Source organism: Molossus molossus, unplaced genomic scaffold (assembly GCF_014108415.1).
Source record: "Molossus molossus isolate mMolMol1 unplaced genomic scaffold, mMolMol1.p scaffold_m16_p_12, whole genome shotgun sequence".
NCBI classification, from domain to species: domain Eukaryota; kingdom Metazoa; phylum Chordata; class Mammalia; order Chiroptera; family Molossidae; genus Molossus; species Molossus molossus.
The window spans coordinates 97,762,788-97,775,881 of record NW_023425347.1 but is presented as its reverse complement, the minus strand read 5'-3'; the positions used below and the strand labels follow the sequence as shown (position 1 = coordinate 97,775,881).

Below are 13,094 nucleotides of genomic sequence, written 5' to 3'. Positions count from 1 at the left end.
AGCAGCTGTAAGTCAGCCGTGGGGCCAGGAGTCAGCTCGGCAGTTGGCGGCACCGTGTCTTCTGGAAGAATTAATAAGCATTTTCCATCTCTGACCCCAGAAGAAACCTGGAGACGGCTTCCCTTTTTCTTTTAAGCAAGAAAAAAATAACCAAATGTTGCCCGGCTGGTGTGGCTCAGTGGTTGAGCATCGATCCCTGCACCAAGAGGTTGTCAGTTCGATTCCTGGTCAGGGCACATGCCCAGGTTGTGGGCCTGATCCCCAGTGGGGGGCATGCAGCAGGCGGCCAATCGATGATCTCTCTCATCGATGTTTCTGTTTCTTCCTCTCGCGTCCTCTCTCTCTAAAATCAATAAAGAAATAGACATTAAAAAAAGAAAGAAAGAAAATAACCAAATGTGATATGTACATACGTATGGAAACCCATGCGAGTATCAGAGACCTCAAATTCATGAGAGGTTCCTGGAGATAGATTCTTTTTTCTTTTCTTTTTTTTTTTATGTACGTGCCCCTAGCGGGAACCGAACCCAGGACTCCGGTCCATAGGCTGACGCTCCAACTGCTGAGCCAAATCGGCCAGGGTTGGGGATGGATTCTTTTTTTTTTATCCTCACCTGAGGAAATTTTTGCATTTATCTTCAGATAGAGTGGGAGGGAGAGAGGGAGGAAGAGAGAGAGAAACATCAATGCGAGAGAGACACATCCACTGGTTGCCACCCACGTGACCCCAACCAGGGCCGGGGACAAACTGCAACTGAGGTACGTGCCCTTAGTGGGAACCAAACCCGGACTCTCTGGTCCACGGGCTGATGCTCTAACTGCTGAGCCAAATCGGCCAGGTGGAGGAGGATTCTTAAAAGGAGTGCCACGGAGGGTCCCAGGCCCAGCTAAGCATGGGAGCCAGGGACCGGGGACAGGGGCATTGAGCAAACAGATCGGATATGGAGAGCCCAGCCTTCCTCCTAGCTCAGCTGGACTTTGGCAGTTATCCAGGCTTCTCCCTCTTTTCTGGGAAGTGTGACCAGCCCAAGGGGAAAGACCTAAAGATACTGACTTGGAAGGTTCCACCAGCAAATGGCTCAGCCCCCATCACCCATGTGAAGGTCAATCGACAAGCCCCAGAGAGGTGCTCAGGTCATTTTTGTTCCCGCTCTGACACATGAGCAGAACATTCAAGATCACTGAGGAAAACCTCAAACATGGGAGTAAAAGATAAAAATAATCAACCAATCGACTGAAGAAAACAGAAACAGGTTGAAGAAAATACCCCAAACCCAAACAAAACAATTATTATCTTCAGAGGAAAAAGAGAGGAAAGAACAGGATAATATTTATTTATCTATTTATTTATCTTTATTGATTTTAGAGAGAGAGAAAGGGCAAGGGAGAGATAGAAACATCGATGAGAGAGAACATCGATTGACCGCCTCCTGCACACCCCCCACTGGGGACTGAGCCCACAACCTGGGCATGTGCCCTGACCGGGAATGGAACCGGGATTTCTCAGTCCATGTTCAATCCACTGAACCACACTGGCCAGGCTACATGTCAGATTTTTAAAAATGTGCATCCCTTGTTCCCTTTCTCAAAAAGCTACTATAGGATATGCTTCATCAAAACAAGGGAGTAGCCCTGGCCGGTTTGGCTCAGCGGTTAGAGCGTTGGCCTGCGGTCCAGAGAGACCCGGGTTCGGTTCCCGCTAAGGGCACGTACCTTGGTTGCAGTTTGTCCCCGGCCGTGGTTGGTCATGCGGGTGGCAGCCACTCGATGTGTCCCTTTCATGTTGATGTTTCTCTCTCCCTCCCACTCTATCTTTACAAAAAATGGAAAAAAAATGTCCTCGGGTGAGGATTAAAAACAAACAAACAAGGAAGTAAACCAAAAAAGGAAGACATGAAGTCCAAGACATGAATTTTAATGGGGAATTCCATTAGGGGTAGTCAGAAAGCGCTAGAGAGATTCTTCAGGAAAATGAACATGACAAAACACCTGTTGAGTCCAAAGATCTTAAAAAAAAAAGGTTCTTTTTAGTAATTGTTTTTTTCTTAACTGAAAGTGTTATATACATTATGGTACAAATCATTTTAATAAAGAAATGCATATTATATTTATTTGTATTTCCAGTTACTGTATTTAATGTATTCCATTAAATATAATCATGAATTAATTATAAATTATAATGGGGCTAAGTAAAATACTAAGATCTCATAATCAGAAATTAATTGATTAGCATTTTGTTCAGACCCTCATGAAGTGTGTTGTGTCCACAAATCTTTTTTTTTCTTTATTGATTTTTAGAGAGAGAGGAAGGGAAGAGGGAGAGAGAAATAGAAACATCGATGAGAGAGATCATCAATTGGCCGCCTCCTGCATGGCCCCACTGGAGATCGGGCCCACAACCTGGGCATGTGCCCTGACCAGTATTCAAACTGGCGACCTCTTGGTGCGTGGGTCTACGCTCAACCACTGAGCCACACTGGCCGGACTGTGTCCACAAATCCTAAGAGCTTCAGAGAATTGGCAAAAAGTTTGGGGTTAAATTAGTGATAAATGTATTGAAAATTAAGCAAATGAAAAAAAAGTCTCCTGAAAACCTCCAGGAAAAAGGAGACAGCAGAAGAGAAAAAGTTATCCTGACTCTCTGCCTCAGCTGTGAGTGACATTTATGTAGTTGCAACATTGTAACACTGAATACTGAGCAAAGGAGATTATCCTTTCATGGTTGAAAGTGTGTGGACCTGACCGGTTTGGCTCAGCGGTTAGAGCGTTGGCCTGCGGTCCGGAGAGACCCGGGTTCGGTTCCCCCTAAGGGCACGTACTTCGGTTGCAGTTTGTCCCCGGCCCTGGTTGGTCGTGCGGGTGGCAGCCACTCGATGTGTCCCTTCACGTCAATGTTTCTCACTCTCTCTCCCTTCCTCTCTCTCCCTCCCACTCTATCTGTACAAAAAAAAAAAAAGTAAAAAAAAAAAAAAAAGAAAGTGTGTGTGGGGGGGTGTAGGGGCAGGGAAGAAAACAGGTAAATCCTCATCTTTCCTAGTGTAAATTATGACTAAAACTGCATGTTATGTAGCGACATGAGGGTAAATACCAAGATCAGCAGCTTAGAGATAGATGAGGCTGCCTCCAGCGAGGACTATCAACAATCCACGTGCAGCTGTTCGAATCCTTAAACCCGGGGCGTGGCTAGTTTTGAGAAATAACTAAACTTCACAGTGTTAGATAGGGTCGATTTTACTCCACATGTGACACACTGTGCCTGTGTAGGGCCCTCTGCACGATTTCTGGGACTTTAGGAGACCTGGGTCGTATCCTCAGCAATCCCCCTGCTTTTGCTCCAGCAGGTCAGCCTGTTTACATCCTGTCCAGCCAGATTCAAGGCTCAAGGCTAGTGGTCAACGGAGACCCCTCCAAGAGGTCCGTGGTGTACAGGAGACTTTAATAGGGGTCGGGAAGTGGAGAGATTTGCATTGCAGACTTCACCTTCCCAGCAGCATGGGCCCTGAGCCCCCACCCTTCCTCCACCAAGGGCATCCTCATCTCTCCTAGCTCAGTGAGCGCCCAGTGACACGCGGAGCTTCATGGAGCCTGTGGCAGGTGAGGACCATCGCTTCGGCCTCTCCTGCCAGCCAGCATCATTCCCTGGGTTGCCCTCAGGACGGACCCTCCTGGAACATGGTCAGTAAGGGCTGTGGGGAGGGGCCCCCAGAATGGACCTGTGTGTGGGGGGTGTCCCTGCCGAGCCCAGGGCTTGGGCTGAGCTGCAGAGGTTGGCAGGGCTCAGCAGAATGGAGTGGCTTTGGGAAGGCCAGCGGCCTGGTGTGTCCCCCCACGACTGCATACTGGCGTGCTAGCTAATCTTCCTCTGCAGGTTGATGACACCTTCCTCACAGGTGGTGGCAAAGGCTAAAGGGCCCAAGACACGTGGTGGGTCATCACTCCATAACCAGCCACTGCGTGTTCCTCTGGTGCTCAAATTGCAGCCCAGATGAGCCCTGACTTCACCTGGCCCCCCCGGAGTTGGGAAGACTCTGGGGCATGTGCGGATTGGCTCCCAAGCCGAGGTTGAAGACTGTCCTGGAATCCGAAGGTGGGATGGGGATGTTAGCTTGGGGTCAGACTTGCTCACCAAGGTCACAAGTCAGGTGCTGAGTCCAGTGAGTTCATGGGTGGAGCCCAGAGGGTGACGGGCCTGGGGCCACTCAAGAGTTGGCTTCAAAGCTGGATGTGCTCCCCCCCCCCCCAGAACTCCAGTCCCAGCACCTGCCGAGTAGGGTCCAAGGTGGCTGCCCAGGGTGCCGTGGGGCCAGGGCATGTTCTGGCACTGCCCCCAGGCCGGGGCCACTCCCTTGTTTCCCTCCCCGCCCTCAAGCCTCCCAGGATAAGCCATCCTTTGGCAGTGCCTCTGGGTTGGTGACTGGATCCTGAGTCAGAAGTGAGCTGGAGGCTCCTCCCCGGATCCGCACCCTGCTGTGCGGCTCCCCTCCCAGCAGCAGTCTGTCCTGGTCTTCAGGAGGGGTGAGGCGCCTGGGCCCAGGCTGCATGTTCAGCACCATGGAGAGGGCTCGGTCCCAGTGTGGCCACCCACACCTGCTTTCTCAACCTCAACACTGGGGGAGCTTGTAGGAATTTTCCAGAGGGCATCCAGGAGGGGGGCAGGTGGGACTTGAACCCAAGTCTGAATCCTGAGCCAACTCAGACAGCTGATGTGCTCAAACAGGCCCAAGTCACTGCACCCAACCAAGCAGCCAGCCCTCTGGAGTCACTTCCAGTCACCCCAGGGTGGGACCTGATAATCCTCAAACCTTCAAAGAATATGGGGGGCAGCCCCAGGGGAAAGCCCAGCCTCGATCTCATGGATCCACAGCCCTGGCCCAGTCTGTCACCACCTGGGGGGTGAAGGAATGACGGGCAGCTTCCCAGGACAAATTTGAGAGCAGTTTGATGACTGCTGTATCTCTTGGTGCCAGGGGACAAGGGGTCAGTTCGAGGTAACACAGGGAGGGCCCGGCCTGCCTGTTCACGGACATGTGCCAGACACGAGGCCCCACTCAGAGCCTGGCCCACAGAAACGCCCAGTATTGGCTGCTGCAGCCCTCCCTGCCTGGGCCCATTCAAGGTCTGGGAACACACGATGCGGAGCTTTGTTATAAATACATGTGTTTGGTGAGTGAGGGCGGACAGAGAGCAGAGACGGTGCTGTACACAGCTGGTATAGGCTTGGAGGCTGACCACAGAGAGAGACAGACAGTCCGCCAGCGTTCTGGGGCCTGTAACACTTGGTTGGTGGGTGTGCTGGCAGGGGTCTTGTCCAGGGCTCCCTGGCCCGAGGTCCTGGGCAGTGTCGGCAGCGGCACCCGGGCTCAGCTCACATCATTCAGGGCCTGGTGGGACATGAGGCCTCATCAGGAGGATGCTGGGTCACATGGGAGCCAAGGCAGACTCCCCAGGAAGCCCGGGGCCCCCCACCAGGCCTGCCACCCCAGGGCTCACCTTGCGGGCAAACTCAGGCAGGACGAAGGCCGCCCGGTGCACATTCGAGTTGTAGTATCTCAGCTGCATCCCTTCCACCTGCTTCTGCGTCAGCTGCTGCACCGGCTCCTGGAAGTTGGTATTCTGGGGTGGGGGTGGGGGAGGGCATCAGGGGCGTGCTCTCTGTGCCCAGCTGCCCCCCCCCCCCCCGGACAGCCAGAAGCTCACCGGGTTTTTGCTGCACAGCATGAAGCCGATCTGGCCACTGGGGTAGGTGGGGATGGTGCAGTAGGCATAGCCCACCACGGGGAACAGTGACCTGCAGAAATGCTGCATGTCCTTGATGAGGTCCAGGTGCAGCCACTGGCACTCGCCTGCGGGAGAAGGGGTCAGCATCAGCACCGGCAGCCGGCTGCCCCCTGCCCGCCCACCCGCACGTCTGGACTCTTCCGGGTGCTCACCCTGGCAACACAGGATCCCATCCTCCTTGAGGGCCGTCTTCATGAGCTGGTAATAGGACTCCTTGAAGAGGCTCTCAGCAGGGCCTGCAGGAGCGGGGGGGACAAGTGACAATGAACATATACTGACTGAGACCTCCTGAGCCTGGCCTGGGGTGGGGGCGAGGGCCCCCAGCAACCCACTTCAGAGACATACACAGCTGCAAAGGAGCAGAGCCAGGACTTGAACCCAGGTTTGTGGAATTCACCCATGAAGGGGTGCTTTGGACAGGTATAGGAATCCACTGCCCCAGAATTTGAGGGGGCTCCACGCTTTAACCCCTGGGGGATTCTCATTGGCACTGCATGGGGGCATCTCCACCCTGGGACTTAGTTTAAAAGGAGAACCCACCCCCACCCTGATGCTGGCCAGTAAAGAGCAGAGGAGGCTGAAGGGAAAACCGGGGCCTCAGTGGGCCAAGGCCAGAGCCCCACTCTCCTCCAGGTCCCCAGCCAACTATGAACTTTGGGTAGTGGCCTGGTCCCCTATTCTGCCAAGCCGTGTTCGGAGGGGAGCTGGCAACTGGGAAGGGAAAAGTGTCGCGCTAGTTTGGGGGCCCCTCTGCTCTGCAGCTCAGGCCTGGGGGGGCTGGCTCCTGAACTGGCAGCTGCTGGAGGGCCCGGGCCCATTCCCTGCTCACCCATGGGGTCTGAGGAGTCAGTGATGATAACATCAAAGGCGTCCTGGTTCTGTTTCATGAACTCAAATCCGTCACCCACGTGGAGGGTCAGCTTTGAGCTGGAGTAGCCAATGGCCATGCCCGGTAGGAACTTCTTAGAGACTTGAATGACATCCTGGGGCGGGGACAGGAGGGACCAGGCTGGAGCCAGACAAAATCAAGTGCGACTCCCAGCAGCCCCCTTCCTAGCCCTTGGGCCAGCCATTTACTTTGTGGAACCCGTTTCCACATTAATAAAACAGGAGCACTCTGGGACCTCCCTCAAGTCCTCAGGGAGGGTTGGCTCTGGCCAGCTTCTCAGCTGAATCTCCACCACTCCTGTTCCCTTCCCCCAGATCAAACTGCCCGCTCTGAGTAGCTTTCTTGCTAGTTCAGAGGGTGGCAATCCCAGCTTCCGCCTGGAAAGCCTTTCCCTGCCTTCAAGTGGTCTGTCCTGCCGGGCCTCCACCCGCCCTTCATGCCTTTATCATGTCACCCTTTGCTGACTCCTTTTAATTAGCACATCAGCTCCAATAGGGACTTGATCTACCTATGCACCTTTGTACCCCAGCACCTAGAGAATGGCTGCTACATGGGAGACACCCATTAAAGACATGCTGAGTGCCCTAGGGGTTGGAATGTCCTTGGACCTTGCCTGGGACTTGAATTAAAAACTAGCACCCAGTCTTTCTAAGAACTGGCATCAATGGCACATCGACTACATGCCAGTCCTGCTACTGTCCCATGAAATCCTCTTAACACGTTTTTAAGATGAAAACAGCCCTAGAAATATTAAGAGACTTGCCCAAAGTCACACAGATAATTCAGTGTGGAACCGGAACTTGAACCCAGATCCTGACCCTGCTCAGGGCACTCACCTCGTCAATCTCGCACTGGACCACGGACTCCACAGAGGAATGCTTCACCACCTCCCGAAGGACACCCCCATCCCCACCCCCGATGATCAGCACCTGGGAGAAGGATAAACAGTCAGGAGAGGGGCACAGCAACAGCACCACCAAACTGGCTCCAGCAAGACTCAGTGGTCTGGGCCTGCGATGGGCAGACACACTCACACAGAAGCGTCAAAGGGAGGGTATGTATCTCAGCTCCTCTGATTCACAGACCTCTTACTTTATTTTCTAGTCTCAGGAACCTGGCCCAAGGTGCCCCCTTTTCCTGAAAACTCCTCCCTAAGCTTCAGGCTTCAGCCAGAAGTCTCTGCTCCTCCCAGACTGTGTCAGCCCCACCCTGTGAAGTGGGCCCCCCTCCCACTCACTCCCTTCATCCTTGCTAGCATTTTCTCCTACAATCCTTTAGGAAGTACCTGGGCTGAACACTGGCCACACTGGAGGGGGGACTCCAGCACTGCCCTGTGGGATGCTTAGAGGTGGCTATCCTATCACTGGGCTCAAGGCTGAATCTTGGTGGGATCAGGTACCTTGCGTGGGTTGGGGTGGCTGCAAAGTGGCAGGTTGGCTATCATCTCCTGGTAGGAGAACTCGTCCCTTTCTGTGCACTGGATGACACCGTCCAACACCAGCACATTGCCGTAGCTCTTACTGCAGGGTGGGAGTGACAGTCAGGGACCTGGGTCCCCTGGGGTGGGGGCAACGTGCCTCCACTCACCCTGGGTAGAAGAATCTCCCCCAACCTGCAAAGGGATCCCAGAGGTTGTGTACTGGGGGGCGACACGTGGCGAACACCGGCAGGCAGGCCCACTGCGCGGAGGTTAGACTCGGGTACGACTCTGACGTGTCCCGGACTGACACGTGGAGCTCAGCGTGTCGGGTCCGCGCAGACTCCGGCTCCCTCCCTGACGAAGAGGACCGCCCGAAAAGCGGGCCCCCAACCCAGGGATGGGATGCAGGGTGGGGAGGAGGCAGAGGGAGCACAGGGGCCTAGTTCACGACAACTTCTGACAGTTCTGCAGGAGGAGGGGCGGGCAGAGACGGCCCGTGGGTGTCGGAGGTAAAGAGCAGAAGACAGGGGTCTGGCAGGAAGAGGGTGGGCTGGGCCGAGGCCAGGGCAGGAGTCCCGCCGGTTCGCGTGGGGGTGGGCAGCGGTGGTCTGCGCTGCAGGCGTCCCAGGGGCTCCGGGGTGCAGGGCGGGCCATCGGTAGTACCTACCTGCGGAAGACAAGGATATCCTGGTACCGCGAGCGTTGATGGTGTAGCAGCTGCTCCACCTGCAGGGACAGGGCCTGGCCCGGCCACAGGCTGCACGTCTCGCGGAACCAGCCCTCGCGGATGGCAGCAAGACCGGAGGCGGCGGGACCGTCGGGGCCAGGCTCCATGGCGGGCGCGCTGGCGGGCGGCGCGGGGCGCGGACCCGGGACTGCAGGCCGCGCGGAGCCGCAGCACAACGGGACCAGCTCCGCCCGCCGCCCGCACCGCAACCTAACCCGCTTGGAGGGGCGGGGCCTGTTGGCAGGGGCGGGACCCACGCCCTCCAATGGTGGCGCGGGAATGGGCGCGCGGCTAATCGGAGGCACCGCCCCCTCCGGGATCCGCGCGCTCTGATTGGCCGCCGATCCGCAGCGCGGCGCCCAGTGGCTGGGGCGGGCCGTCTGTCGGCCGCATCAGGGTAGTGCGGCCCGCTCCGAGGGGGCCACGTGGGGCTGGGGCCCGACGGTCGCGGTCTAGTCTCCAAGAGGGGCGGGCCGGGCCGGCGGAACGGGTCCGGGTCCCTTACCCAGTCCGGCGCCAGCCGGGGCGGTGCAGTCCCCGGACCCCTGCTCTCTTCCCTGGATACGGGAGGCGCCGAACGCGGTGCCCTGCCGCAGAGGGATCGAGAGGGTGTCTGACTCGGGAGGGGAAACTTGAGATGACATCTCGCCTCCGCACGGAGTTTCCAGCGCGGAGACCACTTGAACCCTGGGGCTGGAGAAATGGGAGTGGGCAGCTACAGTGTCCCGCGAGGAGTTACGTTGTTGCGCAAGAGCTAGAGTAAAAGTATCTCTCGCGCGTCGCTAAATTTGGCTCCCTGTTTGACTTGAACCGAGTGTGTAGTTTGCCCGGGGCGCACTGAGGGTTTTTATTTACTTGAACAGGATCATCACTGCCCTGCAACTTGAGCTTGATTTAGCCATTTCCCCTTAGATTCTCTGAGCCCTGAACCTATGTCTGCTGATTAAGAAGAGTTCTTTTCTAAACGAGTTTCTAAATTTACCAGCAGTGTCTCGGAAGAGGCCAACACATGCATATTCAGCACCAAAAAGGAGTCGCAGGCTGTTTTTTGACAAACTGGGCCTTGCTCCTTAGAGGTGGGCGGGAATGTGCTTTCTGTTTTTATGAGAATGTCAAGGAACTTCTCAGAATCACATTAAGTATGCTAATTACCAAATATTAAATGCTAATTGCGCTGCAAGCTAGTTTTTCACGTGACAAGGAAGGGAGATGGGACTGGTATAACCTACTAGTGACATGACAGGGATGTTTCTTCACTGACATTTTGCAGCCTCCACTTGGAGGTGGAAAGCATGTTTGCTGTCTATTAATCCTAAATGGAAAACACAACAGTGTTTATCTGTTAATGCAAGCTTCAACCCTTATAGCAACAACGTGCTTTGACTGAATTTAAACTCTTTTTAAAGGGGAGATGAGCCAAGGCAATGAAAGATTGCTAGATGGTGGCTCCCTTGGAAAGGTTGTGCAGAAAAGGATCACACAGCAAATGAGGTAAGTCAACCAATATGTCCAGTTACATAGGCTTCATTGGCTCTAGCCTGGTACTTGGGTGTTCACATCACAGCCTGTACTTCTAAACATCGACATTTACGCCTCTGACCTATGCTCGCCTGTTCACGTGGGTGTACCCTGAGCCAGACTGTAAGCTCCATGTGACCAGGGATCATGTGTGTATCTGGCAGCACAGAGTAAAGAGGCTGAGTGAAAGTGGGAAATCAGAACACCTGTGCAGGCACCGATGGAGTCAGCAGTCTTGGCTTTATTCTAGGTGCCACACAGCTGACCCAGACAGGCATTCCTGGGACATGCATGGGGGGACCATGGAAGATCGAGTCCACCCATCCCTCCTGCAAGCTTAACAGAACTGTTTCAGAACGTGCATCCTCAAATGAGGAAGACCAGGAATGACGCCCTTTGCCCTTCTTTCAGAGGAGGTCAAACTGTTACCTCCGCCTCAAGCATGAATAGCAACTAGGACTTCTGGGCCAGTGTATATAGCAACAGTGCAAACCTTCCAAGTTCAAAGAACACAAAGGCCCTGAATAAATTACAGGCAATAAGAGAAAAATCCCTAGATGTACAGGACCATGAGCCTAGAATTGCCATCCAACTTCAGGTCACAAAGAGGAAGACTGTGGTTTTGCCAGAAACAGCCATCATTATGCTGTCTAGTGAGATTCACAACTGATGTGGACGATCAGGCTGGAGAAAACCAGGTTAGAGCATAAACTTTGTCCTTAAATTCTGATCAATGTGCATTACGAATTCAGTTGTAAAGCATTAGTCTAGTGGGTCAACTAACTCAACCCCCTAAAGGTAGACAGTTTACAAAAGGGGGAGCAGGAAGAGGTGGGTGAAGGCTACGACCAAGGCCATGGTTTAACTGGGGCTGCCACATGCCCTGGCTGGAGTGGCTCAATTGGTTGAGCACTGTCCTGTCCACCAAAATGGTTGCCGGTTTGATTCCTAGTCAGGGCACATGCCCAGGTTGTGGGTTTAGTTGCCGGGGTGCATATGGGAGGCAACTGAGAAATGTTTCTCTCTTACATTGATGTTTCTCTTTCTCCCTCCCTCTCTCTTAGAAAAATAAAAACATACTTAAAAATAAAAATGAATGAGGCTGCCACAGGGTATGTGTGTCTCTGTCACCAGAGAGACTATTCGGCAGTTCGCACCTGAGAGTCACTTTTTAAGCATTGTGTTCAGCCAGGCAGACAGCTGTGGTTACGAGCGGGGTGAATTTGGCTATTTTGTGGTGCAACTTGGTTGAAACTGCGCACGGCAAGCTGCCCAAAGCACCAGGAACAGCAGCGTGCCTTCCTGAGCAAAGAGCCCCGCTGCTCGTACCTTCTCTCCACCTTCAAGGCCCTGCCAGATTCCTCTCCCCGGGCACAGGCCCAGCCGCGGCCACCACGGTTCGCAGTCACTAAGCAGTTCCCCACAGACTCCCTCCCCGCACATCCCTGGGGTCCAAGCACTCTCCTCACCACTTCTCCAGATACTCCAAAGCCCTTATCTCTGTCCCATGGCTCAGGACTCCTGGACCTTAGGATTCCGTGGACCAGGAAAATTTCAAAATCACATTTGGGGACTGACATTTGGATTGCCAACTTTTTCTTTTGCAAGACAGGGCACTTAAGACCTCGACTCCTGCCTGTTGTCCCCATCTTAAAAAATGAAAGCAAACACTGCCACAAAGAGAAAACCAGTAAGGGTACATCCCAAGTACAGGACCAGGCATCACGTTACCCGAGGCCTAACACACTGCCCTCCTTTCACCACGGGCAGCAGGACATCCCCGCGGCCCACGAGGCAAGGTCTGGGGTGCACGGCTCCCCGACGACAGTGGCTGTGCACTGAAGCACTCCGAGGAACCACCTGCAGCTTGTTCAGACCTGGTCTCTGGGTCCACCCCCGATGGACTGGGCAGACCTAGGGTGGAGCCTGGGCTTCTGCCTTTCTAACCAGCTCCCTGCTGGTCTCTCTGGGGCCCCAGCAGCGCTGACTGCAGGGTTCTCCGGATTCTTCCCTTACTCTTCAAGGTCCAACTCAGCACACCTTTCGTGAAGCCTTTGGGCCACTTGCACTAGAAAATAATTTCTGACTTTAAAAAATTCCCATCTGGAGCTCTGGCAGGGTAGTTCAGTTGGTTAGAGTTCGTCCCAATGAGTCAAGGTTGCAGGTTCAATCTCTGGTCAGGGCACATAGAAGAATCAACCAATGAATGTATAAATAAGCATAACAGTAACGTGATGTTTCTCTCTCTCTCCCTCCCTCCCTTTCTCTCTCAACCACAAACAAACCCACCCGTCCACTTTGACAGCAGAGACTGCCATTTTTTGGCAGTCTGCTTATGCTTCACTGTCATTCTTTCCAAACCCTGTAACAGAATCCTGGCCTTTTATCTGGGCATGTGGACACTGAAATGACTTCCCAGTATCCTTTGCTGTGGCCATGCAACTAAGTTCTGGCCAGTGGGAAGTGGAAAAGAGCCTTTTAAAGGGAGCCTGGGTGCTGTCTCCTCCCTTCCTTCCCGCTGACTGGACCGAGGATGCGCTGGGCGGCGGCAGGACGCTACTTGGCCATGAGGTGGAAGGCCTGTGACTGAGCAACAAGATAGGAGCCAGAGTCTGGGGACTGCTGGTCGCCATACTAGCTCTAGTCGGACTATATTTACAGAAGAGAGGGAGAAGAAACATGTTTGCTAAGCCACTGGCCCGGCTCTTCTGTCAGGTTCAAGCACTCCAGTTCTCGCTGGTGCAAAGCCCAGCCTGCTCCGG

General features: G+C 54.2%; 1 protein-coding gene across 1 annotated transcript; it reads right to left on the bottom strand.

The window, feature by feature from the left end:
- Positions 1-5,124: 5,124 nt before the first annotated feature.
- Positions 5,125-9,000, bottom strand: SRM (spermidine synthase). Its single transcript, XM_036256573.1, has 8 exons — positions 8,755-9,000; positions 8,067-8,187; positions 7,504-7,596; positions 6,608-6,761; positions 5,931-6,014; positions 5,698-5,843; positions 5,491-5,613; positions 5,125-5,381 (listed from the first exon to the last, which is right to left on the bottom strand). Exons 1-8 carry the CDS (start codon positions 8,919-8,921, stop codon positions 5,361-5,363), a joined length of 909 nt encoding a protein of 302 aa, XP_036112466.1. The 5' UTR covers positions 8,922-9,000; the 3' UTR covers positions 5,125-5,360.
- Positions 9,001-13,094: the final 4,094 nt, after the last annotated feature.

Bases quoted from the DNA above. Each gene is read 5' to 3' on its own strand.
- SRM (XM_036256573.1), bottom strand. From the start codon at position 8,921: ATGGAGCCTGGCCCCGACGGTCCCGCCGCCTCCGGTCTTGCTGCCATC. The intron at 6,762-7,503 runs GTGAGTGCCCTG...TCCCCGCCCCAG, and splicing joins TCCAGTGCGAGATTGACGAG to GATGTCATTCAAGTCTCTAA. The intron at 6,015-6,607 runs GTGAGCAGGGAA...CCGCTCCTGCAG, and splicing joins TGACTCCTCAGACCCCATGG to GCCCTGCTGAGAGCCTCTTC.